Source organism: Planococcus citri, chromosome 2 (assembly GCF_950023065.1).
Source record: "Planococcus citri chromosome 2, ihPlaCitr1.1, whole genome shotgun sequence".
NCBI lineage: Eukaryota > Metazoa > Arthropoda > Insecta > Hemiptera > Pseudococcidae > Planococcus > Planococcus citri.
In genome coordinates, this window is record NC_088678.1 from 5,282,032 (window position 1) to 5,306,578 (window position 24,547).

At 33.5% G+C, this 24,547-nt stretch overlaps 2 protein-coding genes across 2 annotated transcripts; both read left to right on the forward strand.

Moving 5' to 3' along the window:
• The first annotated feature begins 404 nt into the window (after positions 1-404).
• LOC135838246 (zinc finger protein 337-like) lies at positions 405-4,482 on the forward strand. Its single transcript, XM_065353866.1, has 5 exons — positions 405-522; positions 2,255-2,522; positions 2,907-3,044; positions 3,303-3,487; positions 4,208-4,482. Exons 1-5 carry the CDS (start codon positions 405-407, stop codon positions 4,480-4,482), a joined length of 984 nt encoding a protein of 327 aa, XP_065209938.1.
• A 4,425-nt stretch (positions 4,483-8,907) lies between these two features.
• On the forward strand, positions 8,908-22,346 carry LOC135838247 (zinc finger protein 37-like). Its single transcript, XM_065353867.1, has 8 exons — positions 8,908-8,947; positions 9,538-9,771; positions 14,047-14,172; positions 14,615-14,788; positions 14,938-15,102; positions 19,724-19,879; positions 21,590-21,748; positions 22,093-22,346. The coding sequence occupies exons 1-8, from the start codon at positions 8,908-8,910 to the stop codon at positions 22,344-22,346; spliced, it is 1,308 nt and encodes a 435-aa protein (XP_065209939.1).
• Positions 22,347-24,547: the final 2,201 nt, after the last annotated feature.

The following is a 24,547-nucleotide window of genomic DNA, read 5'->3' on the forward strand; positions in this document are numbered from 1 at the left end:
AGATCAGATCAAGTTGGATAAAGCAACCAATGTCAGGATCCATCCTGATCTGATCTGCTTATGTGATCAAGCGAGTTCAAATGTATCTGATCTGATGAATTCGGATCCAAGTAATATCAGGATCTGATCTGATCTCTTCATATCTGATCAAACTGGTTCAAACAGGTCTGATCAGATGAATTTGGATTCAGGGAATATCAGGATCTACTCTAATCTCTTCATATCTGATCAAACTGGTTCCAACAGATCTGATCAGATCAATTTGTATAAAGCACCAAGGTCGGGATCTGATTTAATCTGATCTGATCAAAGAAGTTAGAACAAATCTGATCAAAGAAATTAGATCCAGCTAGTGCCAAGATCCGATCTGATCTTATTATATCTGATCAAACCAGTCTGAGCAGATGGGATCAGATGAGATCAAGTTGGATAAAGCAACAAATAACAGGATCCATCCTGATCTGATCTGCTTATCTGATCAAGCGAGTTCAAATGTATTTGATCTGATGAATTCGGATCCAGGTAATATCAGAATCTGATCTGATCTCTTCATATCTGATCAAACTGGTTCAAACAGGTCTGATCAGACGAATTTGGATCGAGGGAATATCAGGATCTTATCTGATCAAACTGGTTCCAACATATCTGATCAGATCAAGTTGTGTGAAGCACCAAAGTCAGGATCTGATTTAATTTGATCTGATCAAAGAAGTTTGAACGGATTTGATCAAAGAAATTGGATCCAGCGAATGCCAAGATGTGATCTGATCTTATTATATCTGATCAAAGTTCTGAGCAGATGTGATCAAATCAAGTTGGATAAAGCAACAAATGTCAAGATCCATCATGATCTGATCTGCTTATCTGATCAAGCGAGTACAGATGTATCTGATATGATGAATTCGGATCAAGGTTATATCAGGATGTGATCTGATCTCTTCATATCTGATCAAACTGGTTCAAACAGGTCTGATCAGATGAAATCACATGAAACAACAAGGTCAGAATTGATTTAGTCTGATCTGATCAAAGAGGTAGGAACGGTCTGATCAAAGAAAGTGGATTCTGATCTGATTAAGCGAGCTCAAATGTATCTAATCAGATGAATTTGAATCGAGGGAATGCCAGGATCTGATCTGATTTAATCTAATCTGATTTGATCAGGTAAGTTAGATTCAGCGAATGTCAGGACCTGGTTTGGTCTGATCTGATCAAAGAAGTCTGAATAAGTACCTTATCAGTCGATTAAACCAGTTCATGGAGATATGATTAACTTAGATCAAATTAATCTACCAAAATTTAGTGCCTGATCTGATTTGATTTGATCAGATGGATCGGAGTAAAAATCAAATCAATTAATAGTACCAACAAATTTAATCGAATCTAATTAAACAGACTTGATCAAATGCTCTTAATCAGATCTGTTCAGTTCAGATCATTTTCCCCTGTTTATTTATGATTTGATGAATTTCCTGATCTGATCAGATCCATTGTTATTTTTCTGGATCGTTTTTGTGATTTCAAAAATTTTGACACATTTGAATTATTTTTACCATTTTTAAAGAATATTATTACTTACTTAAGAAAATTTTACCATGTTTCAAAAAAATTTTCGGCATATTTTTTGTGGTCTTGAATAAATATGATACTAATTGATTGTTTTTTTTTTACACCTCACCAAATTTTGAATGGGCTACAACAATTCTAATGCATGAGAAACAAACTCGACTCGCTTCTACAATTTTTCATAATGTTTTAAAAACGTTTTAATGAAGATTTTTTGCAATTTTTCGTGATTTTGTGATACCTACTTTACTTACTCTTATGCTTTTCAAAAATTTTGATGCTTTTTACCAATTTTTCTGCAACATGAATAATTTTTGTGATATTTTAAAAATTTTCTAATAATATTTTGACAATTTTTACGCACTTTTGTCATTTTTTCAATTCCACAAAATGGATTTTAAACTAATATTTTTTGTAGTTATGATATTTGATAAGGAATGATTGTGTAATTTGAAAAATATAATTTATTCGTTCGTTTTCTTGCTGCTAAAAAGAAAAGCTTGTTTTGCAACCTAGAATAATAATGCTGGCAGGTTTTCAAGGTACCTAAATTTTATGTTGAATGCGGAATGTTAACTTACCTATTCGATACTTATTTACTTATTTTTACGCGAATTTTTTGTTATCTTCTTATACCTACGTTTTTTTTTCTTTTAAATTAACCAAAATGTGTATTTTCAAATTACAGAATTTCAACTTCATCGTGCCGATGAAATGACCTATTACTACAGCGAACGAGAACACTCGTGGGTGGCAAGCTGCGATCAATCTCAAGAAAAGTTCCCATGTCCCAATTGCTCCAGCTTATTTAAATATAAACGTAATCTAATCGCTCATTGTAAAACCGAATGCGGCAAGAAGAGATCATTTAAATGTGATATTTGTTTCAAGTCGTTTACTTATAAGCATAATTTAGAAAGACATATGGGTATTTTACACAAAATGATATTGCAAAAGTGAGATTTACCGAACTGGCTGCTAATTATTATCTTATAAGTATACCTATGTATTATTTTTTAAAACAGTATATATTGATGTCACATGATGTGCGAGTAAACGTTTTCTGCAGTTATATGATGGATTTTTGATTTGTGTTTTTATTTTTCGTTGCATACACATAATTTATTATGTTTGTGTACCTCTACCTCTAGACTTACTTAGAAAAATTTGCTCCGCTCGTTGTGTAAGTTCAATGACAACGTGTTGTTTTTAATTCCAGACATAATGTGGTATCGAGATGAAAAAAATTATAACTCGAAGTCAGAATGGCCGACAGATCGTTTCGAAAAAACACAAGATACGTTCCAATGTCCTAATTGCGATCGTGTTATTAAATACAGACGTAACCTATTAGCTCATTTGAAAACCGAATGCGGAACGAAAAAATTATTTAGATGCGATGTATGTTTGAAAAAGTTCACTTATAAACATCATTTAAGAACGCATATGGCTCTAATACATAAAATAATACTCTCCAAGTAATCTTTAAAGTGTTGTATTTTTATCATTATGTAAATGAATTCATTCCTCGTTGTGATTTTTGATTTTTGTAAATCTATTCAGTATTATTATACATTTTTCTTCCCGGTCGTTTCTCATTGTTTCTATATTCTTAATCTAAATGCACGTTGCATACTCGTGTACCTACCTATACCTATCAGAACATTGTCCAATAAAAGTTGAACTTTTATTACAGGAATCGCTTACCATTTTAATAAAATACCCGTTGATCATAGACTGCCTCATCAATGGATGCAATCGAAATACAGCAATGAAAAAACATCGGAGATATTCTCGTGTCCGAAATGTACCAGCGTTTTTAAATACAAACATAATTTGGTAGCTCACGTTAAAACCGAATGTGGCAAGAAAAGGTCATTCAAATGCGACGTTTGCTTCAAAGAGTTCAGTTATAAGCAAAGTCTGAAAACTCATATGGGTCTCATACATAAAATATTACTACACGAGTGAGTTAGAATATATTATTTAGTATTCTGTGTTCATTTTTAATGGTTCGGATTTATTTGATACTTGCTTAAGTACCTCATTCGTGTATTTTTATTATCGTATAATTGACCAAGTTTTGTGTTCAATTTCAGCTCTGGCATGTCAACGAGACTATGAAACTTTCAATCACAACGGATCTCATCACCAAACCTTGCCAGTGTTCGGTTTTCCAAACTCGATAGATCAACACAAATACTCGTGTCCGAATTGTAAAACTGTTTTTAAACATAAAGGCAGCTTGACATCTCATTTGAAAACCGAATGTGGCCAAAAGAGGGCATTCAAATGTCAGATTTGTTTCAAAACGTTTAATTATAAGAGAAATTTACAAACTCATATGGGTCTAGTGCATAAAATCGTATGCCTCCAGTGAGAATATTACTTATTGTCTTAGGTTAAATCGCGTACTCGTTTTGAATTAAATGTTTTTTTGATACCTTGGTAATATTGCTTTTGTGACTCTTTAGTAGTTTTGTTGTTGCAAATATTTTCATGTTCGCATATTTTCGATATTTTTCTGGGGTTTTTTGTGATGTTTGTTACATCGACAAGTGGCTAAGATTTTTGATTTTTGATCATAATACGAGTATTATTATCATTAATGATTGAACAAACTCCATTTGCTTCGTTACAGATTTTATTTGCGAAGATGAAACGAATTTTTATGCCGGATTATCGCAAAGTTCGAGTTCGACAGTACCAGGCCCTTCGCTGTCACCCCCCGGATCATTTACGTGTCCTAATTGTCAGAATGTTTTTAAATACAAAGGCAACTTGAACGCTCACATGAGAACCAAATGTGGAAAGAAGAAATCATTCGTGTGCGATGTCTGCTTGAAAGGATTCACTTATAAACATCACTTGAAAACACATATGGGTCTTGTTCATAAAATACTACTCAAATCTTGAGATTCGTGTGTTTCGAAGTGATGCAATTTGTTGACCTGGAATCGCCTGGAATTGTTTCGATGTTGCGGAATTTTGACAACTTATTGAAGATAATTTTTTACTAATTAAATATTATTGTATCTGAAAAGCTTTTTTTTTTTTTTTTGTTTGTAAAAAGAACATTATTGGATTTGATGAGCTTTGGTTAAATTGGATTGAATTTATAGAGAATGTCTAGATTTGATGTGATCTGATCAAGCAGGTCAAAAAAGTATGGTTAATTTATCTAAATTGAACATCTCTCAACCGGCGACCGATTTTGTGTCAAATGAGTCAGGTTTTTGGTTTGAATGCCCAGACATGGCTTAAATTTTTTGTAGGTTTTCAATGAGAAACATGAAAAATCGCCAGCATTAGTCCCTCAAACTGTAGGCGAGGGAGGGGGGACAAATAAAATTTCTTGCATCTCACTTTTGATTTCAAAACTTTGTGAATCATATTTAGGCCTGACCAGAGTCAACTATGTACATTTGTAAAGGGTACACTCAAAGTACTAGTAATCATCTCGTTTCTTTGGAAAATTTAAAAACAACCTTATGTTCATATTCGACGCTCTCAAAAACCTGATAAACGCTGTGAGAATACGATTTCCAATTTTCTGAGGATTTTTGAAGGTTTAGGAGGGTATTGAAGGTGCCAAATCAAAAAAATAAGTTGAAATTCGTGTTCAGCAATCCCAAAAATCTAAAAAAGCGCGTGTCACATGATTTTTCAAATTTTTGGTAAATGAGGGGGGAGCAATGGGGTGCGTTGAAAAGGTCAAATTAAAAAATTAAATACTTACCCCCAAAAAAAAACAAGTCGAGATTCGTGTTTAGCGCCTCCAAAAACCTAATAAACCCAATGTCATCCGATTTTTTTCAATTTTCAAAAAATTTTAGGACCAGGGAGGGGGTCGGAGGGGTAGAATCGAACAAATGAGTTGATATTCCTATTCAGCGTTTTCTAAAACGCCTGAAAAGATAATGTCACTGGATATTTGACCTTTTTTTTTTGGCATTTTGACCAAAATTTCGATTCTCTATAACCCTCTCCCCCCTCCCCGTCAAAATGGATTTTGCAAATACCATCACAAAAAGTTGGTATAGTCAAAAATTTCAATTTTAAAAATTATGATTTTTGTTTTTTTCAAGTTTTTAAAATTATAACACCAAAATGTGACGAGCTTTTAACGATTGAACTTTCGAAAAAAGTTCAACTCAAGTTCAAGTTTGAACTTTCAAAAAAGTTCAATTTAAGTTCAACTTTGAACTTCCCAAAAAAGTTCAACTTTGAACTTTCCAAAAAAGTTCAACTTCAAACTTGCAAAGAAGTTCAACTTCAAACTTGCAAAAAAGTTCAACTTGGAACTTTCCAAAAAAGTTCAACTTGGAACTTTCCAAAAAAGTTCAACTTTGAACTTTCCAAAAAAGTTCAACTTTGAACTTTCCAAAAAAGTTCAACTTTGAACTTTCCAAAAAAGTTCAACTTTGAACTTCCTAAAAAGTTCAACTTAGAACTTTTCAAAAAAGTTCAACTTCAAACTTGCAAAAAAAGTTCAACTTTGAACTTCCAAAGAAAGTTCAACAGTGAACTTCCAAAAAAAAGTTCAACTCCTAACTTCTGAATTTTTTGGTGAATATTTTTGACATTATTTTCAAATATCATTTGAATTCTGCGAACAATTTTTATCAAAGTAGTAGCAACAGAATTGAGCAATTTGACTCCTCCAATTTTGAGAATTATGATGAGAAATTTTCATATAGATTAAAATAAACAACGTCCCCCCTCCCCCCTCTTTTCTCCCCCTCCCGATAAAAATGTTTCTGATTTACCAATAATTATAAACAGGGTTTTTGTCATTGGGGGGGGGGGGGGGGTGAGCTCGCTAATTCTTGAAAGTTGTAAGATCTTGATTTCTTTGTGCCCATGCCCCCTCCTCATCCCAAACATCCGAAAAGATTTGATTTCCGCCTTATCTATTTTAAAAGGTCCTCTTTTTGTTCCAAAATTGCCAAACAAAGGTTCTTGCCAAGTCAAAAAGTGAAAATTTTGGGGGGGGGAAAGTCTCATAAAAAGCGTAAATTTTTGGAAAAATTGTTGAAAAGTGTCCATTTCTGGTAAAATTGTCAAAATTATTAAAGTGTCCATTTTTGGTAAAATTGTCAAAAAAGGCCAATTTTTGCCAAAATTGTCAAACAGTCGCTGTTCTTGCCAAGATTGCCTCAAACACTTCTTTTTGCCCCAATTTCTCTGAAAATTAGCTACCTTTTTTTTGTCATAATTGTCAGAGAGTCAGTTTTTGACGGGTTTACGTAAAGTTGTAATGTTTTTTCGTCAAAATCCTCTGGAAGTATTTAAAATAAATTTGCGAATCAATTTGTGCTTTTTTGGCCAAAACGTCCATGAAGCATTTGCCTCTGCTTACGTATAAAGTTGATTTTTTGTTTCAAAGTATCCAAAATTGCTTAAAAAGCTCCCTTTTTCTTCAAATTTCATTTTTTGGCCCAAAGTATTTGATTTTTTCAGTTTGTAGCAATTTTTCGATATTTTTGGAGTTTTTGGGGGTGGAGAGGAGGGGTATTGGGTGCTCTCACGCCCCCCCTCTCCAACAAAAAAAAAACATGATCACAAAGAACTTTTAAACCCCAAAACTTGGCTGATTTCAGCTGAAATGTGGTCTGCTCAGGTCTAGAATCAGATTTGTTCATTTTACTCTGGATCAGGGCACTCACATTGGATCTGATCAGGAGTATTTTAGGCACTTATCTGAACAAATTGAGTGATATTGGATTAGATCAGATCAGATCAGATCTGCACATTTCCTGGATCCAATTTGATAGCGCACATCAAAATCAAATTTGTTCCAATGTTTTCAGGTTTCTTGTCAGTGTTTGTTCATTATTCATTTTTTTTTTTTTTTTTTTTTTTAGACGTCCTTTGCATCTTTGTTTTTGTTTATTTACCTGTAGTGTATTTAATTATGAATATTCCAAAGAGTGTGTTCAATTTTTGAGCGTTCTATTTTACATAGGTACCCACCTAGTATAATTTTATTTTCTATTTTCATGCGAATTTTTTTTTTCGATTATTATTTAAGGATTGATCAATGATGGTACTTAATTATGGGTGGTATTTTTTTTTATTTTTTTAAATTTTTTTTAGGAATTTTCCATTTTGATTCTTCAGTTTTATTCAACTTATATATTCAGTGTATCAATATAATATTCTCGTACTTTGAAATTTGGATATTATTAATTTGAACTCTAGATTATTATTTCTTATGTACATATTTGTGTGTACCTAGGTCTACTTCTTTTTATCTCGTCAAATTAACATTTTTCCACGTACATTTACCTACTCAAATCATACATTTTCATGTTATTGCGTCGCTTTTGAGTTTTTGAGCTTAATCCAGCCTTTTGAATATTTTTCATTACAGAAAATCTATACTTCGATAATCGAATGCTTACGAGCCATACAGAACCGCAGTGGCAACCGAGTTCAGCTCCAATAATAATTAAAAACAGTCTAGGAAAATCCTCCGATACGCTATACCCGTGTAATAAATGTAGCAGCGTTTTTAAATACAAACATAACTTGGCATTGCATACTAAAACCGAATGCTGTAAAAAAAAACTGTTCAAATGTGACGTATGTTTGAAGGAATTCACTTACAAGCATAATTTAAAAACGCATATGGGTATTGTGCATAAAATTTTCATTAAATAAAGCATGTTTCGTTTTGTTTTGCGTTCCAAAATGTACGTAATATCTTATTAAAATTTTGTTTCGTGTATTCAACGCTTTTATTCATCATTTCGGTGTTTCTTCCATTTGTATATTGACAAATTTTATGAATGTTTAGCTCGTCGAATCTGCTGTAACTAACGAGAAAAAAATGTTTGAATTACAGAACTTGCGCATCGATGCGATGAAAACGAATCGAATAGTAATTTTGGATTATTGCAATGGGTTTCAGCACTTCCGTCCAAGTCTGTGGATGGGTATCGATGCCCGAATACTGACTGTAGTAGTGTGTTTAAGCACAAAAGCAGCATGGTAACTCATCTGAAATCTGGATGTGGTAAAAAGAGATCATTCTCGTGCGAATTTTGTCCGAAACGATTTTCTTATAAGCATAATTTGGACAGGCATTTACTTCTTGTGCATAAATTGCTGCATCAAAAGTGATATTTTGTATCGTTTTTTTCCCTTATTGTTTTATGCATTGCATAGGTATAGTTTTGTTTGCCAAAAAATACATTATTTTGTGTTGAAAAACTCGCTACTGAATTATTTTACGCGTTTGAGTATCAACTGGGTGTTTATGTTTGTCGATTAGGTGATAATTGTTCGAATATTTAGTACCTAATCTTGTGTTAATATTTTATAATTACAGAAACCATGTACGGTCGCAATAACCAAGCTAATCCTACTGGAAGACGTAGGTCTGCAGGACCTGCTGCACCATCTTCAGATCTCATCCCATGCCCTAATTGCAGTAGTGTTTTTAAGCACAAAAGTAGCCTGGTGACTCATTTGAAAACCAAATGTGGCACAGAAAAACAATTCATTTGTGATCTTTGTTTCAAAGAATTTACTTATAAACATCACCTGCAAACTCATATGGGTCTTGTTCATAAAATATTACTCAAGCGGTGATTACGTGATGTGTCTTGATCATACATTTTTCAAGATTTTTACCAACTAGTAGTTAGATTAATTTTGTAGTTTTAATTTCTGGATGTTTACGTTTTGCATTTTCTTCTTTTCTTATACTTACATCTTTTTTGAAAAACAAAAACCTTATGCGCATGTTTTTCCAATACCTACCTACCCCAAGGTGCAAGTTGTTGGATCAGAATTTCACTCAGATTTAGTATTAATGGTCTTGCAATGGAACACAGTTTTTTTTTTACTACGTATATGCTTAAAAAGATTATTTGAAGTATCTTAATTATGCATTTAGTGGAATTGATTTGGCCTGTGTCTAAAATACATTCAGTAATGGCAATTGTGTATTTCTAATTGCAGAAATATTGCAGCGTTGTTACGAAATGAGTTCTCATTTCAGTCTACCGCAATGGATAACCACAGATATCGAGAAATCAAAAGATGAATTTCAGTGTCCTAAATGCAGCAATATTTTTAAATATAAGTATAACTTGTTCGCTCACTTGAAAACAGATTGCGGAAATATCAAACCTTTCAAATGCGATGTATGTTTCAAGGACTTCAGCTATAAACAAAATCTTAAAAAGCATATGGGTATTGTGCATAAAATATTGCTTCAGAAGTAACACTTTGTATCAGATACTTGGTATTTTTTTTTTGTAAAATCAATTGAGGAGCTCATTGCAAAAGTAGCCCTTGTCACATGAACCTATGCAATCTCCAAAGCTCTCCCTTGAGCGTACCCAGTATCATGAATGTAAACTCTATAAAGCAATTCCTCTCAGGGCTACTCAGGGTAGACTAACTTGACGGTCATTTCATCATTACAACATGATCTCCGCAGTTGGCAATAGGTGCAATCGAGTAAAACGTGTCTAACAGTTCATGTGACAAGGGCTACTTTTGCAATGAGCTCCTCAATTAAGTATTCATATTTTGTGATGTTTTAAAAATGATGATGTAGACGGTATTGTTTATGTTACTTTATTTTTTACATAAAATATAGTGGACCTAATTTGTTTGTGGTTGTTTTTATTATTAGTTTTGAGTGGAATGATCTTGAATTAGCTTAGCTTTTCAAAGAACCTCACAAAAATAGGCAATACTGTAACCTTTTGTTGCTGAAAAGGTGCGAGGAGAGATGGAAAAGTAGAAATCCCCTCAAGGTGCATCTAGAACGCCCTCCGGATGTACCTAAATGCCAAATTTATGGAGTCCCCAGTGATGATACAAAATCAAAACCCAGTATTGAAGACACAGAAATCCACTTTTTTTGTTTCTGGGAAGAAGTGAGGAGTGCTTGAAGAGTTGAAACTACCAAAAAACGCATCTAGGACATCCTCTGGATGTACATACCAAATTCTAGATCTCCAGCTAAATTGGGGAGGTATCGGTGATGTCATGAAATTGAACCCGCAGAAAAAAAGAGCAAAAATTCACTTTTTGTAGTTGTAAAGGGGTGAGTAGAGATTGCAGAGATGAAACCCTTCAAAAGCACATGTAGGGCACCCTCCTGATGTACATTTCAAATTTCAGACTTCTCAGTCCACTTGGAGAAGCTCTAGTAGGGACACTGAATTTTGAAAGCGCTGAAAAAGATCTAAAATCCTGCTTTTCTATCTATTTTGTTGTAATAAATGGGTGAGAGGAAGTTGAAGAGTTGAAACCTTCAAAAGGCACAATTAGGGCATGCTCTAGACATGTATGCCAAATTTCAGCCTCCTAGGTCAATTTGGGTAGGCTTCAGTGATGGCATAAAATCAAAAACCGATATAAAAAAAAGACGGAAAAAACATTGAAAAAATAATCAAAATGGTTTGAAAAAAAAATATGATATATTACAGGAAGTTATCCATTTTTCTACACAATCCCTGCCACATTCCAAGCACTTATTGTATATGCAGATGCTTTCTCAAAGTAGTAATGCACGGTGCTCCTGAGTTGATCTTTTCACAGTTGGAGGCATCACTCCATAGTTTTTGTACTGTAGCTTCCCTTAGAATTACACCACCACTTGAAAATTTTTTATAATGGTTAGTAGTGTCAAAACACCCTCAGAAATTTTGCATTGTTAGTTTCCAAAAAAAGGAAACTCACTTACTGGAACGGGTGAGTCTGAGTAGTGATTGATGAGTCAGGCACTTTCCAGATGTGCATGTCAAATTTCAGGTTTCCAAGTCAATTTGGAGGGAGGGGGTGGGGGGGGGGTAGGTGAGACGATTTTTCAAGAACAAAAAACATGTAAAACCCTGTTTTCTCCCTTTCAAATAACTGAACCCACACAACAATTGTCAACGTCGACATTTACATTGACTATGTTTTTTTCCAACATAATGATGGAAAAGTGATCAATTAATTATTTAGTAGGAATCTTTTGTCTGTACAAAAGCCAGGTAAATGAAAAGTTTCAAAATTTTCTCATTATTTCTGATACCTTGACATGCCATCTTGACATGTAGATGTATAATTCGATGCTCAAAATTGACATCTACAACTATGTTGACCAATTTTTCAGAATTGAAATTTCTGTTCTAGTGTTTAAAAGTTTTGTAAATATTCAAAAATATGATCTTGTTCAACGAGGAAAACAAATTTTTTAGGGCATTGATGAAATTATTCACTTTTCCACAGTTTGGAGTGTTGTAGATGATATGATGTTGATATTGTGGATGTATTTGTTGATGTCAAATTTCACATCAACATTAACATCGACATGTCGACATGAAAATGGATTAGTTTAGTACTCTTAGATGAAGTATTGCACCATCTTTGATATAAGGAATTTCTGTTCAGCCTTTTGATTATACAGACTTTTTGTCTGTACTTCTTTGGAAGTCGACTTTGCATCAATGCTGTTTTCAGCATGAGCAATAGCCACATCAGAGGAAGTCATTTTTGGAAAAAATTTTACAATTTTTAAACTCAAATTTCATATTTTTACAAAGCAGGAGGTCGACAAGAATTTTGATGTGAATGTTGATCCATCCACATCCGTCACTTTTGGATGCCCCATGTCTATGTGAATTTCGACACTGTGTCGAGCCAATTGTCAACACTAATGCAGATCAACATCAGTTTGTTGACAGTTACATTGACAATTATCTCGACAGAGGGTTGAAATTCACATCGACATGTGGCATCCAAAAGTTATGGATGTGGATGTGGATGTGGATGGGTCGACATTCACACCAAAATTAGCATGGTCATTGTTGTATGGGAAGGATGCAGATTTTAGGAAGTGTTATGCAACTTGAATTCCTATTGGTTGATCCCCATTTTGACCTTGACTTTTTTACCCCATCACCCCTCCTAAAAATTTGGACATTCTGTAGATTTTGATTGGATGTCATATGTCATCCCCACTCAAACTCTTTCAATCCTATGCCAAACTATAAGCCCAAATACTAAATTTGAGTGAATTTTGTCGTGCCTCCCCTGAGCTGAGATAACCTTAGTTTGGTAAAAAAAAAATAGAAATACCAGGCAGAGCTGTGGGTCCAAAGCGATTTTGGGATTGAGTTTCGGTTTTGGGATCAAAATTTATTCATTTCAGGATTGGATTTGTTTTGGGATTCATTTTTTTCATTTCAGTTTCAGGATTTGTTTCAGGGATTGAAAAAATTGTTTCAGTTCCGGGATGAATCGGTTCCAGCTTTGGGATTTTCATTTTAACCAATAATTGACTAATGAACCCTGCAAGGGGTCCAAAAAATGGGGGGGTGGCATGGAGAATCCAATGGTGTGATTAATTTAATGATTTAAATACATATTTTGCTTATTTGCTGAGTAATTTCTATTATTATCCAAAATGAATGATGATATGATAATGATGTAAAATAATGACAGTTTATCAATATCAAATCAGGATGGAAAAAGTCAAAAATTGAAATCTCAAAACCAAAATGGTTTCGTTTCAGTTTCAGGATTGTTTCGGGTTCAAAATTTTATTGGTTTTAGTATTTTTTTTTTTGGTTTTGCGATTGAAAAAAATAACAATTATGGTTCTGGGATTGGATTTGAATTGGAATTTAATCGGTCTTGGGATTGTTTTGGACCCACAGCTGTGATACCAGGTATGCAATATGCATAAAATCAATGAACATGGACTTCTTTGATCCCAAAATGGATTTTCTGACTGGTTGTAGGTATTCCTAGTCCCTTTATAGATTGAATCCGTTGACGCATGCTCAGTCCAGTCAAGGCCACTCTGTTGGAGGATGTGTAATTCAAATTGAAAGTTCTGCGCTTGTTTCATTGCGTTGATTTCCATGACAATGTTGAATAACGCATGCGCAGTGGAATCAAGCGTCATTAGGGTGGGACCAATACATGCGCAGTAGGGTCAAGTGTTATTATGAGTTAAATCAACATGTTGGCGCATGCGCAGTTCACATTAAACGTTCTGCGCTTGTTTCATCGCGTTGATTTTTTTTACAAACGTGTTGAGTAACGCATGCGTAGTGGAATCAAACGTCATTATGGGTGTGGCCAATACATGCGCAGTGGAGTCTGGTGTTATTATAAGTAAAATCAACGAGTTAACGCATGCGCAGTTCAAATGAAATGTTCTGCGCTTGTTTTATTGCGCAGATGTTGAGCAACGCGTGAGCTTGCGAGTTCAGTTTGCGCCTGCGCAATCCAAATCAAGTATTTTGCAATCGTTTACTACGTTGAATTTTCAATTGAAAGCTAAATAACTCGAACATAATATTCTACATGTACATATTTATAACTTTATTCATATGCTTGTCAGGTTTTTAAAATGTCTTACTTTCATTCTCCGTCGCATCTAATTTTGTAATTGTTTCGATTTATTTATCTCGGTTCTCGAAACTTTTATTAACAAAATTTGCTATAATATTTGTGTAGGAACGTTCATCAGCCATAATGGATCTGAGAAATTCCGAGGAAGAGGCCCTTTCGAATGTCCCAACTGTGGTCGAAAATACAAACATAAAAGCACTCTGACTGCGCATTTGAGAAACGAATGTGGCGGTAAGAAAAGTTTCACTTGTCCTCATTGTCAGAAGCAATTTGCCCAAAAAAGCAATTTCAAAACACATTTGGGTATCGTTCACCATACACTTGTTTAAAGTTGTTGTTTTATGATTCGCTAGACTCTTGTGTGTAATTTTTTTTCATTGTATGAAGATTTCGATTGTTTTGTTTTCTATTTTTGTTATATTCACCAATGAGAATAATAAATTTTTTTCACGAATTAATTATTGTTTAGTTTGTCGAATTTACCCAAGGGAATCGCGATAGTATATTTTTTTCTACTTTAAAGAAGAAGAAAAGTTCAAAATGTTCACCAGATGAAGGGGAAATGCCCAGAAAAGCGTCATGTCCCCTAAAAGCAAAATTAATTATTTTCGAAATCGCCATCTCTTTCGATACCTGTTGATAATTTTTCTTCAATTTTTAATCAATGTTACAGCTTCATCTTCCGCTTTATCGTGTCCGAACTGTCGTCGAAGTTATAAATATAAGTCAACGTTGATGAGACACTTGAGACTAGAATGTGGCAACAAGAAATTTTTCCGATGTCAAGAATGCGACAAATCATTCGCCCAAAAGACTCATTTAATATCGCATATGGGTTTCATTCATCGCAAGATTTTAAAATAAATACTGATTTTTTTTTTCTTTTCTCGCTTCAATAACCAGGGAATTATTCGAATTAAGTTTAGGTGCGCTTGTTTTTTTTTTCTCTTCGTTTGAATTCAATTTTTGTAAATCGCCACGATTATTCTGTTCTAGTTCGTATCATCAGTTATAAAGAGGCGGGCTTTATTAGACACGCGTGCCGTAATTGTGGACGAAAGTACAAACACAAACAACACTTGACCTTTCACTTGAAATACGAATGTGGAGTTAGTAAAAAATTCAAGTGTAATTTGTGCGGTAAAGAATTTGCTCAGAAAAGTAATTTTAAAACGCATTGCGTTATTGTTCATAAGTTGATATTTAAATGAGTATTACCATTGGTTATTGCGATATTTTGTTGCTGTTAATTATTTTTTTTTTGTTTTTTTGAAAGTAATAAATTTTATTTCTATTTGAATTATTTTTCTCGCGTCGTCGTCGTTTTAATAGGTATTTTAATCCTTACAATTTGTACTGTTTTTATACCTACATTTTGCTCAACTCGAGTGAATTTGTTTGAAATTGAAGTATTGACAGTGTGTTTTACTTTTTGTTGTAGTATTATTGCCTGCTGCAGAATTCAACCGAATTAGCAACTTGATGGTGGGAGATTTCGTTTGCCCTAATTTATGTGGCCGTAGTTATAAGCATAAGTGCAATATGATGAAGCACTGGAAAAACGAATGTGGCCAAGGCAAAAGATTCCAGTGCACTATTTGTTTCAAGTATTTCACCCAAAAAGGACATTTTAAAACTCATATGGGTTTGGTGCATCGTGTATTGCCAGCTTGATGACTTCGTAAGACGAAGCACAACGTTCCTCTTTGATTTTAACGTGTACTAGACTACATAACTGCCGACTAATTTATTAAATCGGTGTTATTTTTACGAATAAAGGTGTATTTGTTTTGTTTCTTTTTAAGCAGCTGTAACTATGTAATTATTATTTATTCATTTGTAAATAAACACGTAATTTTTATTTACGATATACGTATTTTTTTTTGTTTGGGTGATGGTAGGAGGAGTCTGATAGGTTTTGGTCATTTTTCAACTATCGAAAAGGAGAATGAATTTAATCAAAATATTGTGTTGTATTTTTCAGATATCATACCCATCTTTAACAGGCCCGAAATTTCTATCGAGCGTAACGTTTCATCTACGAGTACGTGTACTTACGACAGAACTGAAAATTACTCGTATTTCGAGCCGAATATCTCATCTACTGCACTTTTCAGGCGAATGTATCGTTGCACCAATAATTGCGGCAGAAATTACAAGTATAAGTTCAATATGACCAAACATAGCCGATATCATTGTTTCCAATGCCCCGAATGTTTTAGATTTTTTACTAGAAGAGAAGTTTTCAAAACGCACATGATGTTCGTGCATAAGAAAGATAATATCGTATATACTTCGTGAAATTAGTATTACCAAATTCTCGATTATCGTGCTGATTTTAATTTATTATTGTAATCATTTTTTACTAGTAGGATCAAAGTAGCTATTGTTCCTTTTTGAAAGATTTGAGTCGAAATTACAAAATGGAATAAAATATTTAATTAAACAATTTTCAAAAAGCAATCGTTGACATTGTTTTAATTTCGAAAGATGAGGGGCATTGAGGGGCTGAAAAAACCTTGAGATTGTATTTTTAGTATAAGTGGACATTTGAACTATTTTCTGTATCTTTTAAAAATGTGAATGCTCGTACTTGGTCAGATTTTGAATGAATTTGAAATTCGCACCCAGCATGTCACACCACTAGATTGGAGTGCTTATGATGGGGGTTGGGAGGGTCAAATTACAAAAATGAGTCAATTTTTATACTCAGCGCCCTTTAAAACCAAACAAATTATGTATCACACGACAATATCTGTTTTTTCATCATCAGGTCGACCTGTGGTGGGAAGGGGAGGGGGGTTGAGAGGGTCAAATCGAAAAATTGAGTCGATTTTCGAACTCATTCTCCATAAAAACCCAACAAACGATGTGTCGCACGAAGAGATTTTTTTTTCATTTTCAGCCGAAATTTGAGTGCCGGGGGTGTGGGGGGGTTAGGGAGGGTCAAATTACAAAAATGAGTAAATTTTTGGACTCAGCGCCCTTTAAAACCAAACAAACGATATGTTACTCGACGATATCATTTTTTTCATCATGAGACCAGTCTGTGGTGGGGGTCGGGAGGGTCAGATTGAAAAATTGAGTCGATTTTAGAACTCAGCCCCTTTGAAAACCCAGCAAACGATGTGTCACTCGAAAGAAATTTTTTTCAAAAAAAAGAAAATCAGTCCAAATTTTAGTGCCTTTGGGCGGGGGAAGGGGTTCGGAGGGTTAAATTAGAAAAATTAGTCAATTTTTGGACTCAGCGCCCTTAAAAACCAAACAAACGATACGTCACTCGACAATATCAGTTTTTTCATCATCCAGTCGATGGGGGGGGGGGGGGGGGGTTGGGAGCGTCAAATTGAAAAATTGAGTCGATTTTCGAACTCAGCTCCCTTGAAAACTCAACAAACGATGTGTCACTTGAGGAGAAATTTTTTTCAAAAAAAAAAATACAGTCCAAATTTGAGTGCTTTTGGGTGTGAGGGTGGAGGGGGGAGGGGGGAGGTTTGGAGGGTCGAATTGGAAGAACGAGTCGATTTTTGGACTCAGTGCCCTTTAAAACCAAACAAACGATACGTCACTGGACAATATCAGTTTTTTCATCATCATGCCAGTCTGGGGGGGGGGGGGTGTTGAAAAATCTAGTTGATTTTTGAACTCACAATCAGTTCCCTTAAAATCCAACAAACGATACGTCACACGTCCAAAATATTTTTTTTCCATATTCACTCCAAATTTGAGTCCCTTTGTTGGGGGCTAAGAGGGTCAAATCTAAAAACAAAGACAGTTTTGGACTCAGCGCTCTCCTTAGAAATGGTACATAACAAGAAGATACCAATTTTTTTTGTCATTATCAGAAGAAATTCTGGTGCCTACATGTGGGGGGGGGGAGGGTAATCAAACAATAGTGACTAAATCTTGCCTTTTTTCAAAACTGCCAGAAAGCGTAGTTTCTTGCCAAAAAATTTTGAAAATTGTTGCTCAAGTATTTGCGAAAAATTTCTGATGTCTCACTTTGTTTCCAAAAATAGTCCAAAAATTTCGCTTCGTTTTCAAAATCCTTCCTATTTTGCTAAAATTGTCGAACTAAAAAGTTGCAAAATTCTCGCTTTTTTGACAAAAATTAACTTCACTTTTTTGCCAGTAATTTTCAAAAATTCTGATTTTCTGCAAAAAATTAACAAAAAGTCTCGTTTTTTATCGAAATATATGTATCAACTAATATAATGAAATGTGCTTTTCTACCTAAAACGCCCAAAATTTCAAAAAACTTACTGTTTTGCCAAAAATTGTCAAAAAAGTCATTTTTTGCCAAAAATTGTCAAAAACGTTATTTTGTGCCAAAAATTGTCAAAAAGGTCATTTTGTGCCAAAAATTGTCAAAAAGGTCCTTTTGTGCCAAAAATTGTCATAGAAGTCATTTTTTTTGCCAAAAATTGTCATAAAAGTCTTTTTTTGCCAAAAATTGTCATAAAAGTCACTTTTTTTGCCAAAAATTGTCATAAAAGTCTTTTTTTGCCAAATATTGTCAAAAAGGTCATTTTGTGCCAAAAATTGTCATAAAAGTCATTTTTTTGCCAAAAATTGTCAGAAAGGTCATTTTGTGCCAAAAATTGTCATAAAAGTCATTTTTTTGCCAAAAATTGTCAGAAAGGTCATTTTGTGCCAAAAATGGTCAAAAAAGTCATTTTTTGGCAAAAATGGTCAAAAAAGTCATTTTTTGGCAAAAATTGTCATAAAAGTCATTTTTGGCCAAAAATTGTCATAAGTCATTTTTTGCCAAAAATGGCCAAAAAAGCCATTTTGTGCCAAAGTTGTCAAAAAACCATTTTTCGCTAAAAATTTTCAAAAAAGTCATTTTTTGCCAAAAATTGTCCTAAAAGTAATTTTTTGCCAAAAATTGTCAAAAAAAGCCACTTTGTGCCAAAAATTGTCAAAAAACCATTTTTTGCCAAAAATTACCGAAAAATGTCTCTTCTTTGCGAAAAATTCCATAACGTCAATTTTTTTCCAACAATTGCTCAAAGGTCTCACTTTCTTGACAAAAATTTCCCAAAGAACTCCTACCTTTGTTGACAAAATCTCGTTTTTTTTTTTGCCAGAAATTGCCAAAAACTCTCACTTTCATCTGAACAATTGCAAAAAAGTCATTTTTATGACTAGAAAATTGCGAAATAGTCTCACGTTTTTTGGAAAAAAGTATAACTTTTTGTCTGTTATTGCCGAAGTTTTTTTTTTACATTTTTTAATGAAATGTTCTTTTTTTTTGGTGATTTTTTTTCTGCATTGAGATGTTTCGCTCATGTCTGGTGACTTTTTCAGTTGCTTAAGTTACTTTTTTTTTGGAAAAAAAATTGACGAAAATGTTGTTTTTTTCCAAAAGCCACACCTCCTTTTTGTGAGCTCGAGCTTTCAAGAAAAATTTTGTGATCGCGAAAAACTTTCCTATTTTGATGTTCTACAACTTTTGTTTGGATATTTTTTTTTCAAATCGACGTGATTTGAAAAAGTCTTGGCTAAAAAAAACACAACACAATCTGAATCCTTTTTGTTTTTTAGGAGTTCTAAAAGTAGATATTATCTATGTATTATTTGCTTGAAAATTGAACCAATTTGTAAAGCTCTGAAGTGGCTTTGGAAATCTTTCTGGTATATTTTTTTTTGCATTTTTTAGTGAGTAATTTTATATTTTCAACGCCTGAACGCAGGTTAGTGCCTTTGTTGATTTTTATATGCTACATTTCCTTGTATGTATTTTGCACTAACGATTTCTATTTTTGTTGTATTCTTGCAGGTGATGGGGTAACATTTAGAATGGAAAATTTTGCCACTGGTATGAGATTCGTTTGCCCAAATAATTGTGGAAAAACTTACTCGAGTGAGGCGAGTGTCAAGTACCATTATCGTTACGAATGTGGCAAAGCGAAAGAATTCGAGTGCTCGAAATGTGGTAAACGTTTTCTGAGGAAAACAACATTGAAAACACATTTTATCTATGTTCACAAAATAGTACCACCTTGAAGATTTTTCTATACTTGATATTTTGTTATTAATCTTTTTTTTTTCAAATATTTTCTTCATTTTCAAGTGTCGAGTTTCAAATAAACGTTTTATTAATGAATTGTTCGCATATAAAAGTGTCTTTTTTTTTTTATTTGAACAACACGAACTCTGCTAGGAATTTTTTTTTTGGGATTTTTCAAACTATTAATACCTGGTCCCGAATCCATTATTGATTTTTTCAGTATGAATTTCGAAGTTGCTAAACCTTGTGAATAAAATTATACTCCCTTCGAAATATCTTTGCATTTTTTTTTTCAAAAAATTTATTTACCAACATGATACGTACCTAGTTGAAAATTTATCAAAAAAAACTCATATAAACGAGACGATTTTTTTCAGCAGGTTGGAAAAATTCGAGCTTATTTGAGTTTTTTGATCCAAACACAAGATTCAAGTGCCCAAATAATTGCGGAAGAACGTACTCGAGCGAAGGCAGCTACAGATATCACTACAGATACGAATGTGGAAAAGAGAAAAAGTACCAGTGTAGCTCCTGCGGAAAATTATTCCTTAGGAAAGCTAATCTGAAAGCTCACCAAATCAATATACATGGAATGGTTTAATACGAGTACAATAATATACTTTTTTCCATTCCATTTGTGATATTTTTCTTTTTGCCTTCCAAGATTGCTTTATTGTTAATGATTTGTTTTTTTCATCTCGCCGTATGATTTTTATTATTAAAACGATAACATTTTTTACGAAATGGGTTGATTTATTTTTTTAACTCGTACAAATAGACCTACCTACTATTGGTGTTATTGGAAAATTATGTATTTTGTTTATTTCCCACGAGCAGTTTATTAAATGAACGTTTTTCTTTAGAAATAATGAAACTGATCTGTCCGTCCAATTGTGGAAGAGTTTATTCCAGTAAAGGAAGTTTGAAGTTTCATTTGAAATACGAATGTGGCCGACCTAAAGAATTTCGATGTGAAATTTGTAGCAGAGCTTTTACCAGGAAGACCACCCTCAAGTCTCATCTTGGCATCGTTCATAAAGTTATCTTGACCTAATTCAAGTTGTAATATTGATAAGTTGCTTTTTCAAGGCTGTGGCTTATTTTTTAAATTTTCAAAAATTTTTCAAAAATCTAAAAATGAACTTCAGCGTTTGAAATTTTGGTTTTGGTGGTTGTAGGACGTGCTCTTTCGATCTACCTTCGTTTCATGTGAATCTAAATTATTTTTTTGATAAGTAACCACTGAAAAATTCATACTAATCTACTTATGTTTGTGTATTTAGATTTTATGATCGATTATCAAAATTTGTATTCTTAAGAGACATTTTTATTGTGTTTTACCTTCACTTACACGAATTATTATTTTGTATACTTTAATATTATGATTTTATCTTTGTTCAATTTTTTTCCAACCGATGTAAAAAATTAAAACAATGTTTTCGAGTATGACGTTCCACTGTTTTTAATATGTATTTTCCATCGAATTATTGCTGCTGTAGAAGCACTTGGCAAGTTTTACATTATACTGAAAGGCTGCTGAATTACTTCCCCATTTTCACGCTATTCTGGGTTCTGGGTAAGTGTTGGAATTTCACAATCGACTTATTTTAACAAAAAAACGTGTTAATTTTTCAGATGCCATGTCTATTTTCAAAAAACTCGCCGTTATTCCAAACAATATGCCAGCTCGATTGGAAATCTACCCTTGTCCCAACAACTGCGGCAGAAAATACAAATATAAATTCAACATGACCAAGCACTGGAAATACGAATGTGGCCGGAAACAATTCCAGTGTAACGAATGTCTTCGATTTTTCTCTCAAAAAGGTGTCTTGAAATCGCACATGGTTTTAGTGCATCGAAAACTTCTCCAATAATGTATCATAATTTTTATAATATTTTTTTCTATTTTCTTCGATAAAATAAAAGTGTTTTAAATATATATTTTCCCCATTTTGTACGATGATTTTTTTCTGGATCGCATGTAACCTTCTTGTAGTATAGGATTATATTTGAATGCAGTAGTTACCTACATATGAGAGTAGTTTGCCTGAAATTTGAGTGTTTTTTCCCCCAGCATTTACATTACGTATAACGTTGAATTGTTTCAGAAAACTATATCATTAATTCGGTTAAAGCGATGGCAGCAGCGGTCGAGTACAAAGATGAGAAAAACGATTCATTGAGTCGTAAGCTTTTATCATCGGATGAGTTTTATTATCCTAGCGCCTTTAGTTTACCTGTATTCGATGTCGTTAGTCAGGATTCATCTAATCTTAATGGAGATAGTAAAAGAAGATACCCGTGTGTATTATGTCATCAGACATTCACTAGAAAAGATAATCTTAAAAGGCACGTGGTCAAGTTGCATAAAAATTCGTCGACGTGTTGATCTTGATCTACTCACTATGCCGAGTTGGAGAGAGATTTTCCACAGGTGTGTGTTCCAATTATTCATATGGTGTTCTTATAACGTTTAATCCGGAGTTATTATTATCCTTTTAATTTATTTTTTTGAATTTTATTCGAGTTCATCAAGAAAATTTTTTTCTTGGTAGTCATAGTCCGATTTATTATTTATCGAGTGTACATTTTATTTTTATAAACATTGTTCCTAATTTTCTTCTATTTATTATTAGCTCATTTTTCGTGATTTTTAAATGAACTGGTTTCAGATAATTTTTTTTATTTTATAAAAGTCCCGAGGGATCAATTTTTTGTGAAAAAGTTATTTGCTGTGATCTCATTAGGATTTTTTTTTTAAAATTACGATTTATAATAAGATTTATGGGTTTTTGTAAGGTCATCCCATTTTATGTACACGGAGCTGCGCTCTTTTACGAGTCAATTTTTTTACATCAATGTTTTTTTATGCGATGGAATAATGTTTCCTTATTTTATGTTCCTTTTAGAATATTGGTCTACCTTTAAAAAAAAAGAGAATGAATTTTAGAATACGTCGAGTGGAGGGGAGGGGGACGATTTTTTTCGTCGAGGAATTTGTACTTATTTAGTCGAGAACAGAAGTCATTTTAATTTTAGTCTCATTTCATCTATAAGTCTGTTAAGTTTAGTTACATTTTAAATTATTAGACAGTGTCTTAAATATATTATTTGTATTTTTTATGTTTTTTTTTTGTTCTTATGTTTTTACTAGAGTGATGACTGATGAGTGATGAGGTTTCTGATTAAGATTTCATGAATAAGTTAGGCGTTGAACTATAATCTTGAAAATTATTTTTGTCTGATGAATAATTCCCCACCCCCCTCATCCCACAAACCATCTTATCCCTCGATATGGAGCTTCTCAATGTTAAAAAAATATGTACATATCACGAAAAATGGACTCAGTTAATCAAAGTCGGTAGAAACTTTTCGAGCCTTCAAAATGGGGGGGGGGGATTTTGAAAAATGCAAAATTCAAGTCCGAAATTTCTTTTTTGAAAGTTTCCATTCTTGTGGTGAAAATCCATCTGAATAACTTCCCTTTTTGATGGGAAATTTTTTAAAAATTTTCTCAAATTTCAATTTCAGGTTTTTGAAAATTTTTTCCATCTGTGAGGGGATTTCTTGCAAGAGAGCCAAAATTGTTGAGGGAAGGGTTGATGGAGAGTTTTTTTTTGGAAAAAGAATTATTTGGAAAAATTTTAGCCAAAAATTTATTTATTTGAAAAATTTTACGATATTTTTGGAGGGAGGGAAGGGGCCCATCACCTTGGGGTTGGAGTCAAACTCTGGAAATACTGTTCTGGGTCATGGGATGTATCGAATGGTACGTTTTTGAGAGTCCTGAACACCAATATGATTTCGATTTTATCATCTGATTACCCTGAGTTTTCATTGTTGGACCTCGAATGAATGTATGAAGGACACCGCGAGGGGCGAATCGAAAAACTAAGTGCATACTTGTTTTCAGGCCCTTCTGAAAAGTACCATTTGATGTATCGTAGACTTTTGTCATGATTTTCAGATTTTGACTTCGTTAAAGAAAATTGACGAGACGGAGGGGGGGGGATCAGGTGAAAACAATGAGGTCATTTTTGAGTTCAGCGTCTTCAAAATCCTACTGTTGGAAATGTGACGTGATTTCGACTTTTTTTTTTTTTTAGAAAGTGTCCACTCTCGTCAAATTGGAGGAGGAAATGCCCCCCCCCACACTTTGAAATCACGATGTCATTTTGAAATTTTAGCTTTCAAATGGAAAGTTCAACGTTGAGTTTTATGAAAACTTTGATGGAAAATCCTGGATCAGCTTTTTTTCTTTAAAGTTCTCGTAATTCAAATTTCAGGTGCTTAAGTTCACTTCTGGCATTTTGGCAAATTTTTAAAAACTTGAAAAATTCAAAAAAACTTTGAAAATTTGAATTTGTTTTTTCATGGAATTTACAAACTGGTTGAAAATTCACTTCTGAACTCGCTGAAATTTCGCGACCAGTTATGGGTGCTAAATATTTTTTTTTGGTACTTCCGAAGCAGTTTTGAGAAAATTGAAAATCTCTGCTGGAGGCTCCAGAATGAACTAATACCTACTAGCAGCTCAGTCAAAATGCAATTTGACCCAAACATAGTTGCGATCAAAGGTTTTTTTGGTGA

What these genes read in the sequence shown, in the direction of transcription:
- LOC135838247 (XM_065353867.1), top strand. Translation starts at nt 8,908, where the DNA reads ATGTACGGTCGCAATAACCAAGCTAATCCTACTGGAAGAC. An exon ending in GCATATGGGTTTCATTCATC is followed by an intron (nt 14,789 to 14,937) that starts GCAAGATTTTAA and finishes ATTCTGTTCTAG; the next exon opens with TTCGTATCATCAGTTATAAA. An exon ending in TAAAGAATTTGCTCAGAAAA is followed by an intron (nt 15,103 to 19,723) that starts GTAATTTTAAAA and finishes GTATTCTTGCAG; the next exon opens with GTGATGGGGTAACATTTAGA.
- LOC135838246 (XM_065353866.1), top strand. Translation starts at nt 405, where the DNA reads ATGGGATCAGATGAGATCAAGTTGGATAAAGCAACAAATAACAGGATC. An exon ending in TCTGATGAATTCGGATCCAG is followed by an intron (nt 523 to 2,254) that starts GTAATATCAGAA and finishes TTCAAATTACAG; the next exon opens with AATTTCAACTTCATCGTGCC. An exon ending in CATAAAATAATACTCTCCAA is followed by an intron (nt 3,045 to 3,302) that starts GTAATCTTTAAA and finishes CGTTGATCATAG; the next exon opens with ACTGCCTCATCAATGGATGC.